General features: G+C 39.5%; 1 protein-coding gene across 5 annotated transcripts in view; it reads left to right on the plus strand.

The window, feature by feature from the left end:
• The window catches only part of LOC146583734 (C-myc promoter-binding protein-like), a 90,242-nt gene extending 76,450 nt beyond the window's left edge, over nucleotides 1-13,792 (plus strand). For all 5 annotated transcript variants that reach the window (XM_085276612.1, XM_085276603.1, XM_085276630.1 and 2 more), the window contains 10 exons: nucleotides 141-375; nucleotides 862-953; nucleotides 1,037-1,212; nucleotides 1,863-2,024; nucleotides 3,571-3,751; nucleotides 4,502-4,756; nucleotides 4,951-5,068; nucleotides 8,445-8,607; nucleotides 9,255-9,319; nucleotides 9,778-13,792. In XM_085276612.1, the coding sequence (XP_085132738.1) occupies nucleotides 141-375; nucleotides 862-953; nucleotides 1,037-1,212; nucleotides 1,863-2,024; nucleotides 3,571-3,751; nucleotides 4,502-4,756; nucleotides 4,951-5,068; nucleotides 8,445-8,607; nucleotides 9,255-9,319; nucleotides 9,778-9,914 (1,584 nt within the window). In that variant the 3' untranslated portion in view covers nucleotides 9,915-13,792. The remainder of the gene's footprint in view (nucleotides 1-140; nucleotides 376-861; nucleotides 954-1,036; nucleotides 1,213-1,862; nucleotides 2,025-3,570; nucleotides 3,752-4,501; nucleotides 4,757-4,950; nucleotides 5,069-8,444; nucleotides 8,608-9,254; nucleotides 9,320-9,777) is intronic.
• The last annotated feature ends 1,703 nt before the right edge of the window (nucleotides 13,793-15,495 follow it).

Genomic DNA, 15,495 nt, shown 5'->3' on the forward strand with positions numbered 1-15,495 from the left:
GTGGTTTCGTTTATATTTTTACATTGATCTTCTTGGAGGCAGTCAGAGTTATTAATAAGTCATTTAAAATAATCTGCAGTTGCTGTGAAAGTTTGAAGTTAGACTGGCAAAAACTGAAATGCTCTGCTCTCCTCATCCAGGACAGCCAGAGTGACCGTTTGAGCGTGTCCTCCCTCGGTGCGGGAGATCCAGACTGCTCCTCACTGTTAGATGAGGACTCTGGAGACACAGAGCACTCAATGGTCTTTCCATTGAGGAATGGCCCTGTTGGCCCTCCAGGACCTCGCAGGAGTCCCAGACGCAGCCCCCTCCGCAGCCATCTGGACAGTCCCACTGCAGGATCGAGCTACGGAAGACCCACATCTCTGCTCCCTGGTCAGCACAAGATTCACTCAAATGAATGTTCTTTTTCCTTTTTAAAAAATTGTGCATTTTTTGCTTTTTATTTTTTAATTTCTTTCTGTTTCGTGCTGCTTTGTTTTCTTTCTTTAATATCATTCTCATGTGCGTTGTGTTGGACTCATAAAGCACTCTGTGTTTATGTGAAAAGCACTGTATAAATAAATGCTTGATTCTAGGCAACGGGTTTCTACTTATCAACCAAGAAATGCTATCGCTGTATTTTCCTCTTTAGTGTAGTCAATGAAAAAACAAAGCTTTGCAGTTTGTATAGAAGAATATAGAATTTGATTATCTACAGTATGCTTTAGACCTGCTTTCAGTAGTCTGGCCTGTTCTTTATGGCAAACATTAACACACCAAGATGGAAAATGACAAGTAGTCTGATAAGAATAAAGAATAAATTCAAATAAATATAATTGCCCCCTCACATATTCTGACAGTTTGTTCATCCTGATGCAGGACTGCCTGGCTTCTCTCTGCCAGACAAGTCGGACCTCAGCTCTTCACGGTACACCAGCAACACTAGCATCTTCAACAACTACGCCATGGAGGTAAAACTGCAAGATAAAAAATATCAAAACTAATCTTCCACAGAAGCTAAACGTGTCTCTGCGTCTGTGTCCTCTTCCTCCAGCTGCTGATCTCCAGCTGTTCTCGCTGTAAGACCTGCGACTGCCTGGTGTATGATGAGGAGATCATGGCCGGCTGGACAGCAGACGACTCCAACCTGAACACCACCTGCCCCTTCTGTGGAAACCCATTCCTGCCGTTCCTCAATGTGGAGATCAGGGACATGCGAGGACCTGGCAGGTAGGCAAATGCTCAAGTGCTGTATGTGTGTATGCTGTTTTTATGTGCTTGTTGACTATTGACTATATTGTCAAAAAAGATGAAATAAATCACCTTCAATTCTTCTCCCCTTCATCTTTTCCCCCTCCGTCCATATTGATTAAATGCCAGAATTATGTAAAGTTACTTTTTAAATGATCTAAGGCTTGCTTCGTTTCAAATAAAGTTCAACCAAAAGTTAGAGTTGAGACACGTACATTCTTAGTCATTAATTATTACGCGTTTAACACACTGAAACTAAGGTGACCTTCATCAGAACTTTATGGATGTTGTGTTAGCCTAGCTTTAGCATAAGCACATCCAAGTGGAGATATGACTAAATTAAAAGTCATATCATTTTTTTAGACGACACCAAAATGTTGTAAGTGGGCTCCAGACTTGAGTGCTTTTGGTCTCAAAAGCAAAGAACCCCACAGGTGTAATTGATTATTTCTGTTACTTGATGTTCTCTTCAGTATCGATAACGCTGCTTCAGGTAAGTAAGAAGAATACAGACAAGCACAAAACCTTCATTGTGATTAAGTTCTACTTAAAGTTCCACTACTTGAGAAATGTCTTATTAAGTACTGATTAAGTAATGTTTTTTTTTCCTTTTTCTCTCCTCTCTGCAGGCTCTTCCTGAAGGGCAGCCCATCAGTAGATGAGGCGACGACCTCGTCATATTCTGCCTCCACAGGGCTGGACACAGGGACATCCACCTTGTCTACTCCCTGTCCCACGACAGCTATCTCCCCTCAGTCCCCTATGATTGCTGTGCAGGAGTGCTCAGCAAGGTATGCACTCATACTCAGTGTTAAACTACATTCTTACATTTACATTTGTTTACATGCTCTTGTCAAAATCAAAATATTTGCTAGTTTTCTTTTGAAAATTTAAGAAATTCTTTAAGAATTAAAGTGTGGACAGTAGTGACAAATGAAACCCTCTGACTGAAACTGGAGCACGTACAGTAAAAAGAACACAATTACTGACTGACAGAGATAAACAAAACATTTGTTGTATAATGAAAAGCTTGAGGCTACATTAGCTGCTGCTAACATACCACACCTGAATGTAGTGGAGCTTTTGGCTACTTATGTTTTTGCTCATTTCTGATTTAAATTTAGTATCAAAACATGTTAGTGAGACAAATAATCATACAAATGTTTTTAAAATCTTTCACAATATTTGTTAACAAGCAATGCATGAAAACATGAAAAGATGGTGCTTTGTCTAAAATATGAAAAAATAAATTAAAATAAGTACTGCACTGTTGAGACACCTTCAGATTAAAAGGACTTCTTTTTGTTCTGTTTGTTTGTTGTCTGTGCTTCCGTATCTTTTACCTCGTGTCTTGTACAACTGTTACAATGTTATTATGGCCTGAGATCTGAAATACAGTGCGATGATCATCATCATCATTAAAAATTTTGTTCTTCCTGTAGTTTAGTTTTAGATGTGCTGTATGATTTTATTTTTTTTAATTTATTTGTGGACCTCTGCTCATCTTCATGCAGCTTGTCTGGTTACACAATGCTATTGAACTGAAAAGCTACTGTAGCTGCATCCACACACTCCACATCTGCATTGTAAAAGAGCAGTGAATCTGCATCACCTGTCCTAACAAAGCTCAGTGTGTGTGTGCCTGTGTGAGTGTGTGTGTGTGCAGGTGCAATTTTGTGAGGTATTTGGGGGGAAACTTGAGATTATGAAATGTGTGAGCAATAGGGATGAACAGAAACAGATATATCGCTAAAATACTTGACATAGAGCAAGCAAACAGATGTGTATTTACCACAATTGTGGCATTAATTGCTTTTGAATTATGTTCCCTGATCTGCATCCAAGTGTAGACAAGTACAAGTTGAATAAATTAATACCATGAAAATTTGTCTGGTCTTTATTAAACACAGCTCAGTACACAGTGGGCAAATAATTGAACATGTGAAAACATCCTTTAGCTGCAGGATGAGAAGGGATTTTGAACTATTGCTCCTGTTTCAGTTTATCAGTCAGGTGATGCCACAGGATTTCAAGTTGGTTAAAGTTAGTATTCACACTTGGCCATTTAAAACCTGAATTTTCTCTTCCAGCCACTCTGGTTTTCATTCCTGCTGTGCTTTGAGTCACTGTTTGCTTCAGGTTGCTGCCCTGACACTCTCCTGTAAAATATACAGTTTGTAATTCGAAGGCAGAGTGAAATTTCTTAATGTGATCTAAAGAAATCAGTGTTGCTGTTTATAGAAAAGTAACACTATACCTAATCATTGACCCTATGTTCAAATAGTCAGTATTGTCTATGGGAAAAAGGGCCAAATTGTCTTTGCTGTATCTTTGCAGGTCTCGGTCAACCAGGGATCAAGGCATCAATATACCCGTAGAACGCCGGCAGGGGGCGCTATCCTCTGGAGCTCCTATAGCCCGTAGTGTCAGCGCCTTTGGTCCTCTGGATGAAACGACCCGACACAACTGCTGTTTGCCAACATCAGGCAGCCTGCCCAGTTGTCTGAACGAAGCCACGGTAAGGCTGGACTGGTGTGTGTACGGCATGTCTTGAATCCGTGAACTTAAGTGTTCATGTTCGGTACCTCTAGTAGTTTACTCTGGGAACAAAATACACAATGAAAGGAGAGACAGAGGTTTTAAAACGTCCAGTTCTGAAAATAATGCAAACCAAAACAAAAACCTGTTGCTGCATATCCCTTTGTGTTGGATAACTTCAAACCTGTCTTCATTAATATTTAACCATAACAATGTTAATCACTCACATCTCCTGCATATATAAATAAGTCATTTGGCTGTAGCTCAGGTGGCAGAGCAGGTCAGCCACTAATCAGAAGGTCGGTGGTTCGATCCCAGGCTGCATCCTGGCTGCATGTCAAATATCCTTGGGCAAGATACTAACCCCATGTTTGCCTACTGGTGGTGGTCAGAGGGCCTGGTGGCGCCTGTGTCCGGCAGCCTCGCCTCTGTCAGTGCGCCCCAGGGCAGCTGTGGCTACAATGTAGCTTGCCATTGCCAGTGTGTGAATGTGTGTGTGAATGGGTGAATGACTGAATGTAGTGTAAAGCGCTTTGGGGTCCTATGGACTAGAAAAGTGCTATACAAATGCAGGCCATTACCATTTGTCATCCATCGATCCATCCATTCACTTTCGTCTGCTTATCTGGGGCTGGGTTGCAGCCCACACAGAGGAATTCCCAGGCCAGATCGTGGCTCTAGAGCACAAGCTGGCTGTGAACCTAAGCAGTTCTCTTTTTGTGACACTCAGGACCCACTGAGTATGGAGTGGCGGCTTCACAACCCAGAGCCTGTGACGGTTCCCTACCTGAGCCCACTGGTGCTGTGGAAGGAGCTCGAGAGTCTGCTGGAGAACGAGGGCGACTCAGTGATCACAGAGGCTGACATGGTGGACCATCACCCCATCATCTACTGGAACCTGGTCTGGTACTTCAGACGGCTGGACCTACCCAGCAACCTGCCAGGTCTCATCCTCACCTCTGAGCACTGCAACAGAGACTCCCAGGTCGGACATGCGCACACGCACGCACGCGCACGCACGCACACGCACACACACGCACACACACGCACACACACACACACACACACACACAAAAGATCCAATGGCTTGTGATAATGGAAGAAAAAAGAAAGGAATATTTTTTTGTTTCACAGCATTTTTCAGCATTGGCACGTCTGACTCACACTGTTTCTTCTCAGATCCCTCACCACTGGATGTCTGAGGACAGTAAACATGTGTTGATCCAGATCCTGTGGGACAACCTCAAGCTGCACCAGGACCCCATCCAGCCTCTGTACATCCTCTGGAACACATACAGTGAGTTGCACTGCTTGGACATGTTTTCTATTTCCTCAGATATTGGGGAAATTTGCTCAGGTCCTGTAACCGTCTGTCCAAAATGAAAATACAAAAAAGAAGAGAATATTGTAAAACCTGTGTATAGATGGAGGTTCTTTCAGCAGCTCTCAACCAAAAACAGAGAGAGATTTTTTTGTGTGTGTTAGGTAAGTTAATTAACGTTTTTTATGAAATTCAATAAAAACCCTTTTAACACATTTATGTGTGTTAGGGTGAGTATATGCCTGCATATATGCATAAAACATATCTATGCATAAGCTTTTTTTGCCTCACTTCGTTTTAATGTTAGTACAGATGTTCAACAATGTTAAATAATAACTGTATATATATTCTAGAAGCAGTTTGATCAGAAAGCCTCCTGTGTATATATGCTGAACAATAATATTGTTTTTAAAGGTGAGACCACTCATCTATAATATTAGTAAGTACATTTCCATCTGCCTAATTTTGTCCATATTTTAACAAAAAAGTGGGAAACAAAAGAAAATCCAAACATGGGCTCGCCTCAAACTTTTTTAATTACAGTTACAAACTGAATATATTCTGCTGTGTTTTAATAATTTCAGTAAATTTGAATTAGTTCCACCGACTTCTAATATTCACATAGTAGTAGTAGTAGATGCACATTTTTTTCTAATTATATTTTCTTTTGAGGTTTCTGGAAGTTTTCTGGGCTAAACTTGAATGAAAGCCTGACTGGTGACAATCAAAAGACAAGAAAATGTAACTGTCATTTGCTCTCCCAAAGATCCATCACAATTAAACACCCCTAAATCCACACTAGGTAGCAAAGTTAGGAAGAAGTAGTATTGTTTATCAGTCTTCATACAAAGGCCACACAAAGGACGGGGCTGCTGTCAGGACAACTGCTTTAGAGGGTTTTTAAAACAGCCACTTGACCCTGGGACCAATCAGCAGCTGCCAGCTCTCCAATCAGGAATGACCTCCAGAGACTCTTAACAGAACACACAGAACTAAATCCAGCCACTGTGATCCAAATTATGGCCAGGGCTGTAACACAGAGTTCTAAGTAGCACGAAGTAAAACATAATAAGATTATTTATGAAATGTGTGGCTGAAAAATTACAGAAGCTTTCACTAAAATGCTTTATACAGTATGCTTAAAAATGCTTAAAAATAAGTAATCCAGTTTGTCCTTACTAACAGATAAAGGATGGAAATGCTCATCGATTACTATTTTGTTTTTCAGCATTTCTCAGGATTGAAACTTGTTATGTTCCAAGTTCCAATCACAAGAGTGAGTTAAACTAAAGAAAAGATATTCAGGATTAAAATGAGAATTAGAATTTCAAAAAAAGCCCGGTCGTTTAAATGAGTCTGAAGTTGCAGGGTTTTTGGTTTTTTTTTTGGGGGGGGGGTCTTCTTTTTTTTAGTCCTGGGAACAGCTGGATTTGTGAGGGCGAATACCACAGCCTGGTGCTAACATGTCTGCAGTAACTGACTGTTTAACGGAGGAGGAGGCGCAGTGGCCGATCTGTGTGCTAACAGGCTGTGTCTGCTCTCTGTCTTGCAGGACTTAATTGTACTCTGTTGTTAGAGAGTGAGTGTTCACCTCTGCTGCAGACGGCCTCAGATGAGTCCTGTTGTTTGTGTGCTGTCCTCTGCTCTGGCTGTTTCCCTCTGTTCTGTGTCCTTTGCTTGTTGCACTGCAGTGTTGTCTGTGGAAAGTCAGCGGCTGGTTTCCCAGTGTTGGAATGAAAGTGTTTGTGCGGTGTAAAATCTTACTGAGACTTTGACTCTGAGGTGGTTTTGACATGTTTGCCTCAAATACAGCCCTGCTCTGTATTTGAACGTGGGTTTGCATCTGTGGTGACTGTCCGCTGTGTTTGTCCACTTGTAATGAGGACATTCAGCAACGTGTGGTGCTTAAAGGGCTGGGTACTGAACACCGACCGCTGCCACTCCTGAACACTGTTACTGTTTGTAGTTTAACAGGCAATCTGTGTAAAGTTTGACATTCTTATTTATTAGAAGTTAGCTTCTAAATATATTGCAACTTTTAACCTTCAGAAATAGTTTTATATAAATCATACTATGTTATATGTACTAACAGGAAGTTAGTACAGAGCTTCAGGTTGCAGTACTGGTGGGTCTTTAAACTGTAAATATAGACATGACAGTGTTTTATGGCCCTAGTATCCTAGGAAATTAGTATGTTATGTAACTTCTAACAATTTCATAAACAAAAATATATTTTATGCTAATATTTGAGTATAGTAGTAGTAATTTTTTTGTGCATGCATGAAAATGTCTGATAATATGTATTTATCCCTGAGGGTATCTGCCCATCTTACAACATTACTATATCATTTACTATATCAATAGTAATTAAATACTTATATGAAACTAAAGGCAAAATATGAATGTAATATGTGTTCCTGGATATGTGTACATATATTATAAAACTTCCATCTTTTTATATTAAAAAGTGAAGCAGTATGTAGGTAGGAGCAGTAATAATGCAGTTCTGTGCTGAGAATAAATGAGAAATATCAGTGAACAGTTGTATTGCATGTAATGTAATCTTATGGTAACTGTTTGAAGTATATTTCGGGGGCTATTTTCAGTTTTATTTATGCAGCACAGCGGAGGCACAAATATGAGACTAGACAGCAGAATAGGGGAGACGTGCACATGTGCAGTCAGGGCTCTGCTGTAAGGACATTTTTACCACATGTATGTACTCTCACAATGCTGTTATAATAAGCTAATTATAATATAATGTATAATATATAATTTTAACTATAATTTAATTTGAACTTACCTGAAGAGAGAAAGAAGATAACTACACTGGTCAAGTATAAAGCAACAAATGCAACAATTCTTCATGACAGGATGTTGAGTCGTAGTTTTCTAGCAGAGTTTCTGAAGTGAATTAGTTAAGCTTTGAGAGGAAACTGTACTGTTTGGCAGAACAGATTGTAATGACTGTAATTACAAGGAACCACGTAACGTGTAACAAATAATTACTCTTAAATTTAAATCTTAAAAGCTACAGATAACATTATTTTTATTTTAATGTATATGACAAGTAAAGCATTCAGTTGTTAATTTGTATATTGCCGGGTTACATTCATTATGTACTGTGCATCCACTTTTTAACCCATGTTTTTCATTATAATATTATTGTACTAGATTTACTTATTCAACACCTGCAAGTGTAGTACCACTTTATGCCTTCCAGATACCCAGCCCCAAGTGCTTCTCATCAGAGAGAGTGCCCACTCTTCACAGATGATCTATTATTGAAATTATTTTCACATGTCTGATGCAAAATCATGATGAATTGTGTGCGTGTGTGCTTGTGTTCCAGATGTTGGTTACCCTGTGTCTCGGCCAGTCCCAGAGGAAGAAAAGCCGTTCAGTGAGGAGCTGCTGCACAGTATGGTGAAGAGCATCCAGAGGAACGACGTCAGCCGCCCGATGGCTCAGCTGCTGCAGCTGCTGGGGCAGACGCTCGGGGTCAAAAGGCAAAGGTCAGCACCAACTGTTCAGTCACGTATAAGGACAATTCATATTTGAAGGCTTTTCCAGTTATATTGTAATATAAATTGGCCACAAATGCAGTAATAAGGCATTTATTATGTGTAAAATACACAGGCCGTGCAGTTTTGTTTGGTAATATTTTCAGCTGTGGATTGATATAAATTCAGTCCTCTAGTCAGTGCCGTTGGGTTAGTGGGAAGTGTATGTCACAGAGTCCGGAAATGTGACACACTGAAACATGCTCGCAGAGAGATGCACTGTGCTCATCAGGGAGTGTTATTTGGAGAGTTGATTTGATTATTGTTCTTATTTTCATTCACTTAACCCCGACAACCACAAACGAGCAGTCAATTTACACAGTTTCCAATTATTGTACTTGCAGTAACAGGACCTGAGAGGGAAAAGGGAGACAGCATGACTGTTTAATACCTGCTTGAATGTTTGCATGAAGGCAGCAAAGTTTGCCTTGTGCTTCTGCTCATTATGATCGGCGTGTCTGTTCATCTAATTATTGTGTTTATGGAAGAAAGACCTACCAGTTTGGGTTTAGGAAAAAGTGATTCAAATATACACGTTTAAAGCACTCACTCATCTGCCATTTATACTGATCGCATGTGACCTCGCCTTTCTTCCTCAGGAGTTTGTACAGGGACATCCTCTTCCTGTCCTTGGTGGCTCTGGGAAAAGATAACATTGATATTGGTGAGTATTAAGTTTATGTCTTGGATGTGTATGTTTTAAAAGAGTGTTTCTTACATAACATACGTATATATGTGTGTGTGTCAATAATTCATTTGATTAACTCTATTGTAAAATTCATAAAACAGCATGAATTCATTTAAACCTGAACTTTGGGGGAAGTATTAATAAGCTATAAATGAACCTAACTGTATATGCAGCATCACTGCTCTTCACAGCAATTGTATTAGCGAGCTATTTATTAGATTTTTAGAACTTTAAAGATTTTTTTGAGTTTTGTTTCCAAGTCCAATATCGGCTCCGTTTTGCTCAGCCAGTCCTCATTGTGTCCTCAAAGAGATAAAAGTGTAAATGAGTGCAGTTACATGTAGCCTTAATGAACTGATTGACATGTTTAAATGTTTTAAGAAAAAATCTCCACCCACATGTTATTTGGCTGCCGATCTCTCCTCTTCCCACAGACGCCTTCGACCGTGAGTACAAGTTGGCGTACGATCGCCTTACACCCAACCTGGTGAAGCTGACCCACAACTGTGACCGTCCTCCGAGCACAGGTGTCATGGAGTGTCGCAGGACTTTTGGAGAGCCTTACTTGTAAAGAGTCACCTAAACACACCATGATTAACTCTCATTATCCTCATTGTTGCTTTAAGACTAGCTCAGGAAACCAGTTGGAAGACCACGAATGTGCACTACGGGAATGTTTGGGGGAACTCTGTAAGCGCTCATAGGGGTACAGGTGACTGTGGACAGCATTATGTAGCCTGAAGTTTTAGAGACTTCTATCTATGAGGACAGAAACACTACACGCAGCGTTCATAAACTCCTCTCCATGCAGTGTCGAGTGAGCCGCAACAGCTTACATTGGGAATGAGTGACAGTGATGCAGATATCCTGTAAATACAAAACAGGAAAGGATTTTTTTAATGTACCATTCTTATTGTATATCATTTCATCATATGAAGACTAATATTAGCAATATTTTAACTGGAACTTTATTTATACAAAGTCAGCTTATGTATTGTACCGTCCTTTTGTTATGTGCAGTGTTTGACTTTGACCTGTGGTCACTGGCCGTCTTCTTGTCTTGCAGTTTTAAACCAGGAAAAATGTTTTCGCTCAGTGTGGAAAAGATGCAGTACATGTTTGGTGTGTGTTTTCAGTGAGCTTTCTATGCTTTATGAGATGGAACTTTTTAAATTAGATCTGCATCAATTTTGAAGACAGATTGCATATATCTACAGGCTTTCTAGTTGTCAGCGAAAAGTGAAGGAACGTAAAGCCAACACGGTGGTTTACAGAAGCCCTGAGAGGCGAGTGAGGCAAACAAAATCAAATGAATCTGATATAAAGTGTCCTGTATTTATGACTAAAGACCAAGCTGGGAAAAATGGTCTACCTTCCCTTCTCTGAAACACAGGGGAAAAGCATGATCCTGCATTTACAAAGCATTTGTTTTTCACTGTTTAAGCCATAAACATCAGAGTTACAAAATAGTTTTTTCATAAAAATAAACAGCAGAAACACGTCACAGTGACAGAGTAAAAGACCCTATCATAAATCAGTTCAGATTAAACAGCACATTTCATTGTAAAAAAACAATCATGTTCATTACTTTAAATCAGTGAATGTTATGACCCTGATCCTCTCAGGGAGCGATGAATGCTGATCACGTTAATCTTTTCTTGTACTGAAGAGCATATGTCCTTATTACCAGATCAAGTGTATTTTTTTTCACTTGTCAGAGAAAATGGTATGTTTGGGGTTTGTTTACAAAAAACGATTTCTGAGCTTTAAGCTATTCATCCCCATGAAAAGTACCACTTTTAGTCTTCTTCAGCGGGGTGTTTGTTGTCAGAGTACATATCAGTGTTACAGAGGTGTTACCAGCCCTATAGGAAGCCACATAGCGGTGAGGAAGAGGGCAGATTGCGGACAGGTGAGTCTTCTGCAGCCAATCAGCATTAAAGCTCAATCAGAGCGGTTAACAGGGATGGCAGACAATCTATGATAGATGGAGCAGTGAGGCATGTGTAACACCTCCACCTTCACCTCAACCACAAAAAAAGATAACATGTCACCAAACCATTGTTTTTTTACTTTGAAACTTGACTTGATGTTCAAAGGCTGTAAAAATAATAGCCAACACATCCGCCACTGGTATGAGTTACACATGAGTGCGTCGCATTTGTTTACATTCATTTTCGTGGTCTAACCTGAATCGAGAGATGAATTTGGGGTTGTAAGAGTTCACAGCATGAATTAGTTCAAATTAAATATTTTAAATGGCAAACATATACACAGTCAGCCATAATAACAATAATAATAACAATAATAATAACAACAATAATAATACTGAACCTTTTATGCAGTTTTTTTGTTATTCACAGTTATTTCTTTAATTCGTGATGATAACAGCAGACTGAAATTTAAAGTCAAAGTAAACTTTATTTGTCATGCTGGCCACACAAGGACTGCATAGTGGGACAAAACTGTGTTTCTCCTAGAACACCATGCACTATAGTCATAGTAATTATACATGAATACCCAGCTAAGATCAAAATCTACAAATATTGCACAGCAGAAACTTAGGCACTATATGTGAATCTTTGTACTGATGAATATTAAAAACATAGGTGCTCATGTTATGCAGACACTGAAAATATTGCACAAATTAGCAGCAGTTACAGAGACATTTTGTGTGAGAGTTTGCATATACAACAGTTCTTGGATTGGTGTGTGATAGTGTGTATTTAAAGAGAGTTCAGGACTCTAATGCTGCGATAGCGTTTTTTAGAGGGCAGGATGGTAAACGGTTTGCGTGTCGGCAGCTCTGTGCAGGCAGGATTTGGTGTGTGGTCCTGTGGGGGTGAGAGAGGAGACCTGGCAACCTGACCTGGTGTCTTCACCATTCTCTGAAGTTTGCTCTGAGATGTTGCTCTCTGTAGTGCTTCTGTGGGAAGTGTTGAGGGCAGAAGGGAGTCTGATTGCTCTTCTTGACCGCTTCAGGAAGCGCAAGCGCTGCTGTCTACCTTTTGATGAGGAAGGTGGTATCTGTAAGCCCAGGAACCCGGTGCTGTTAACTAGCAGTGCGGTGCTGTCAAGGATTGTGGGTGGAGTGTGGGATAAATAGCGTGAACAATCACCCTTACAACATACAATATCAATTGATCTATGTGACCTAAATCACTTTATCTGGAGGGAAAACCAAAGTGAAGTTTTGATTTGTTGGTAACAATTATCCAACTATAAAGATATCAATGAGTCTTAGCGGAGGTTAATAAAAGAGCTTTGTGTTTATGGTACAAACTGTAAAGTCCCACCTGTCATTTAATAACAGCATATCTGAGTGTTTATTGCACATGCAGCCAGTTAAGCCTGTGGCTGAATCAAATGACTTTAATCTCATTGCCTTCTGCTTCCATATCGGTTTAATACAATAATCCAAATCATTTTAATGTCTTGGACCTCAAGGTGGCTCCTGTGTTTTGTGTTGTCTCTTCTTTGCTTGTCTATGGATGCAGGTTGTCACCTGCCACCGAGCAGCCAGGATGCCAGAATCTTTTGGGAACATATGTGGAGAAAAGGTTTAAATTTTTCACTCTGGCAACATCCAGCCAGTTTTATTAGTGTTGTATCAGACTAAAGCTAAATTAAGAATTCTTATTTCAGCTAGCATAAACAAACAGTAAAAGAGGACTTTATTATAAAAAGTGGGATTTATGAAAAGCTTGATACCTGGAGATGTTTACACCCTGAGGTCTGTATCCACCATTGAATTTACTAAAGATTTAACTTTTGGACAGGTGTAAAGATAACAGAGTTCAACTTTGCAAAGAGCCTACTTCACTTTTAATTTGAATATAAAGTTCATATTTTAATTTTTTAAAACCCTTATGGGGTTATTTAAGTTCTAGAGACCGTATGATGTTATGTTGGAGAAAATCAAACGGACCCTGGAGTGCATTGCCTCTGTCGCTTATATTTGTTACTGCCTTAGTGAGGATATTAATCCAGCTTTGAAAGGCAGAGTGGTTGAAGGAGGACCCCTGACTCTGAAATCACCAAGGTCCTATGAATATCAGCCAAGTCTTTGATTTGTGGCATGGCTAAGCAAAACTGGAAAAGTTTAGCAAGTTGCACGTCTTTGTCCCTGAAAAAAACCCCAAACCTTTAGGTGTGGAAATCTCTTTAACTGGTGAATTTTGATTTGGGAGATGACACATCAGCTTAGAAAGGCTGTGATTCATTTGTGGATTTCTGTTGTGTTTAAAAAACAATAGTACTGTAAAAATAAATGATTTTGCAGATTCTGGGCCATGTACATTTGAATTGCCCTTTGTATAAATCACATTTTATAACCGTGTATTCACACATGTTCAAAGGTCCTTTTAGAAGTGGTGAAGTTCTGACGTTCTGTACAGCGACCAGATCTACAGGACTGTTTAAGTGTAAATAAAATCATGTAAACCCTCAGTGTTGCTGTCTGTAGCGTCTTCTTCTTAAAATATTTAGTTTAAATGTATTTAATGTTTAAATCCGTCAATTGTGAGTAGGAGGAAGATTCCCAATGACTGGATTGAATTCTCAACGCAATCACAAGACGACGGCACGGGTCGCTGGCGAGAGGCAACCTGTCTGCAAACAGTCATGGTCTCACGTTGAGTCTGACTCAGTCTGTGTAGTTCATCGCCCATTGCACATGTTTGCTAAAAAAAATTCTGGTTGTGCTGTGGTCTCTAACCAGTTTCCCCTTATGTGACTGTAGAGTCAAAGAACTTCTAAATGCTTAAGAACTGTCACACTTTAGACATCAGCTTTCAGGAGGGACCTGCAAGACAACCCATAATGAATGGGGCTGCTGAAGCCTAAGACTGGACAAAAAAGAATACATTGACTTATCGTGTTGAAATGAGTGCTACGTCATATTTTTAAGTCAATCAGCCATCAGCCTTCTCAAGCAGAATGCTAGCTTTAAATGGCCAAATTGTGTTGCCTGTAAGAAAAGTTAACGCAAATGTCATTTTGTTTCAAGAAAAGCTAACATTTGGCTAACAAACCGACTAATGACATGTCATTGTTAAACTGTTAGCCTGGTTTTTCCTCCTGTCTGCAGTCTTAACAGGCGCCATCTTTATTAGTTGAAGATGTTTTATTCAGTATGAATCAAAACTGCAGTGAACCCATAAATCCATCAGCAAGGCCTTTCCCTTATACTGAGGTTTTGCGCACACATACCTGCAAACAACGTGACATAGATTTGTTGCACTCTTAGCTTGCTAGCTATTAGCATAAACATCACACAGTTTAATTGTAGTTTAATCTGCATATTTGTGTTTGGAGTGGGCGTTATAATCTACTATGCAACCACTTACAAGTGGAAATTCCAGCATCACTTCTGGGAAACAGACATACCATCAATTTTTATACTTAGCCAGTATAATGTACATTTAAATACTTTTTATTAAAGAAGACAAAGGAAGAGGAAATACTTTCTGGTAGAACCAGTGTAACCATATATATTGTTTTAGATTAAAAGAACAGCATATTCTTTTCCAGTTCCCCAAAACACCGCACACTGTTCCAGTTCACTGTTAAAAAAATAATTTATTGCAGCATGGAATTTTAATTTGAAATATTGATACTTTTCATTATCAATAATCCATGTTTGCATCCACTTCAATCCAACAGGAGCACAACAGGAACATCTGAAAACATCACACGGGTCAGGTTTTCTCACAGCTAAGACAGTCTGATGCGTGTCTTCCTGATACACACACACTGACTCTCTCCACCACAGTTAAGTGACACAAAAACTCTTTTTAACACTAAACATGAACAAATACTTGTCAAGTTAAATACAGAACAGGGTGTTAGGGATGATAGTTCCAGAAATACTAAACATACAAAACTGAAGTTGCATCCAGTGACTCTGATTTCCTGCAAGGTCAGTCCATACCAATACTACTAGAGTGGGTGTAATGTTTTTAAATGACCTAATGCTGTCAGCTCAGAGACTACCCATAAGCATTTGCTTATTAAAGGAAAATTCCACCAACACCAAAAAAAAAAACTAACTAAAGAAAATCTGTTAACAGAATGGGGATATATTATGATTGCTTCATGTTTGTTGAGTTAAGCAGCGTGGTGTCATTTTCAGATACTTCCAGCAGCTACAG

Source organism: Mchenga conophoros, linkage group LG1, assembly GCF_057382185.1.
Source record: "Mchenga conophoros isolate Kocher_MC1m ecotype Shallow Benthic linkage group LG1, M_conophoros_male_GT1.1, whole genome shotgun sequence".
NCBI lineage: Eukaryota > Metazoa > Chordata > Actinopteri > Cichliformes > Cichlidae > Mchenga > Mchenga conophoros.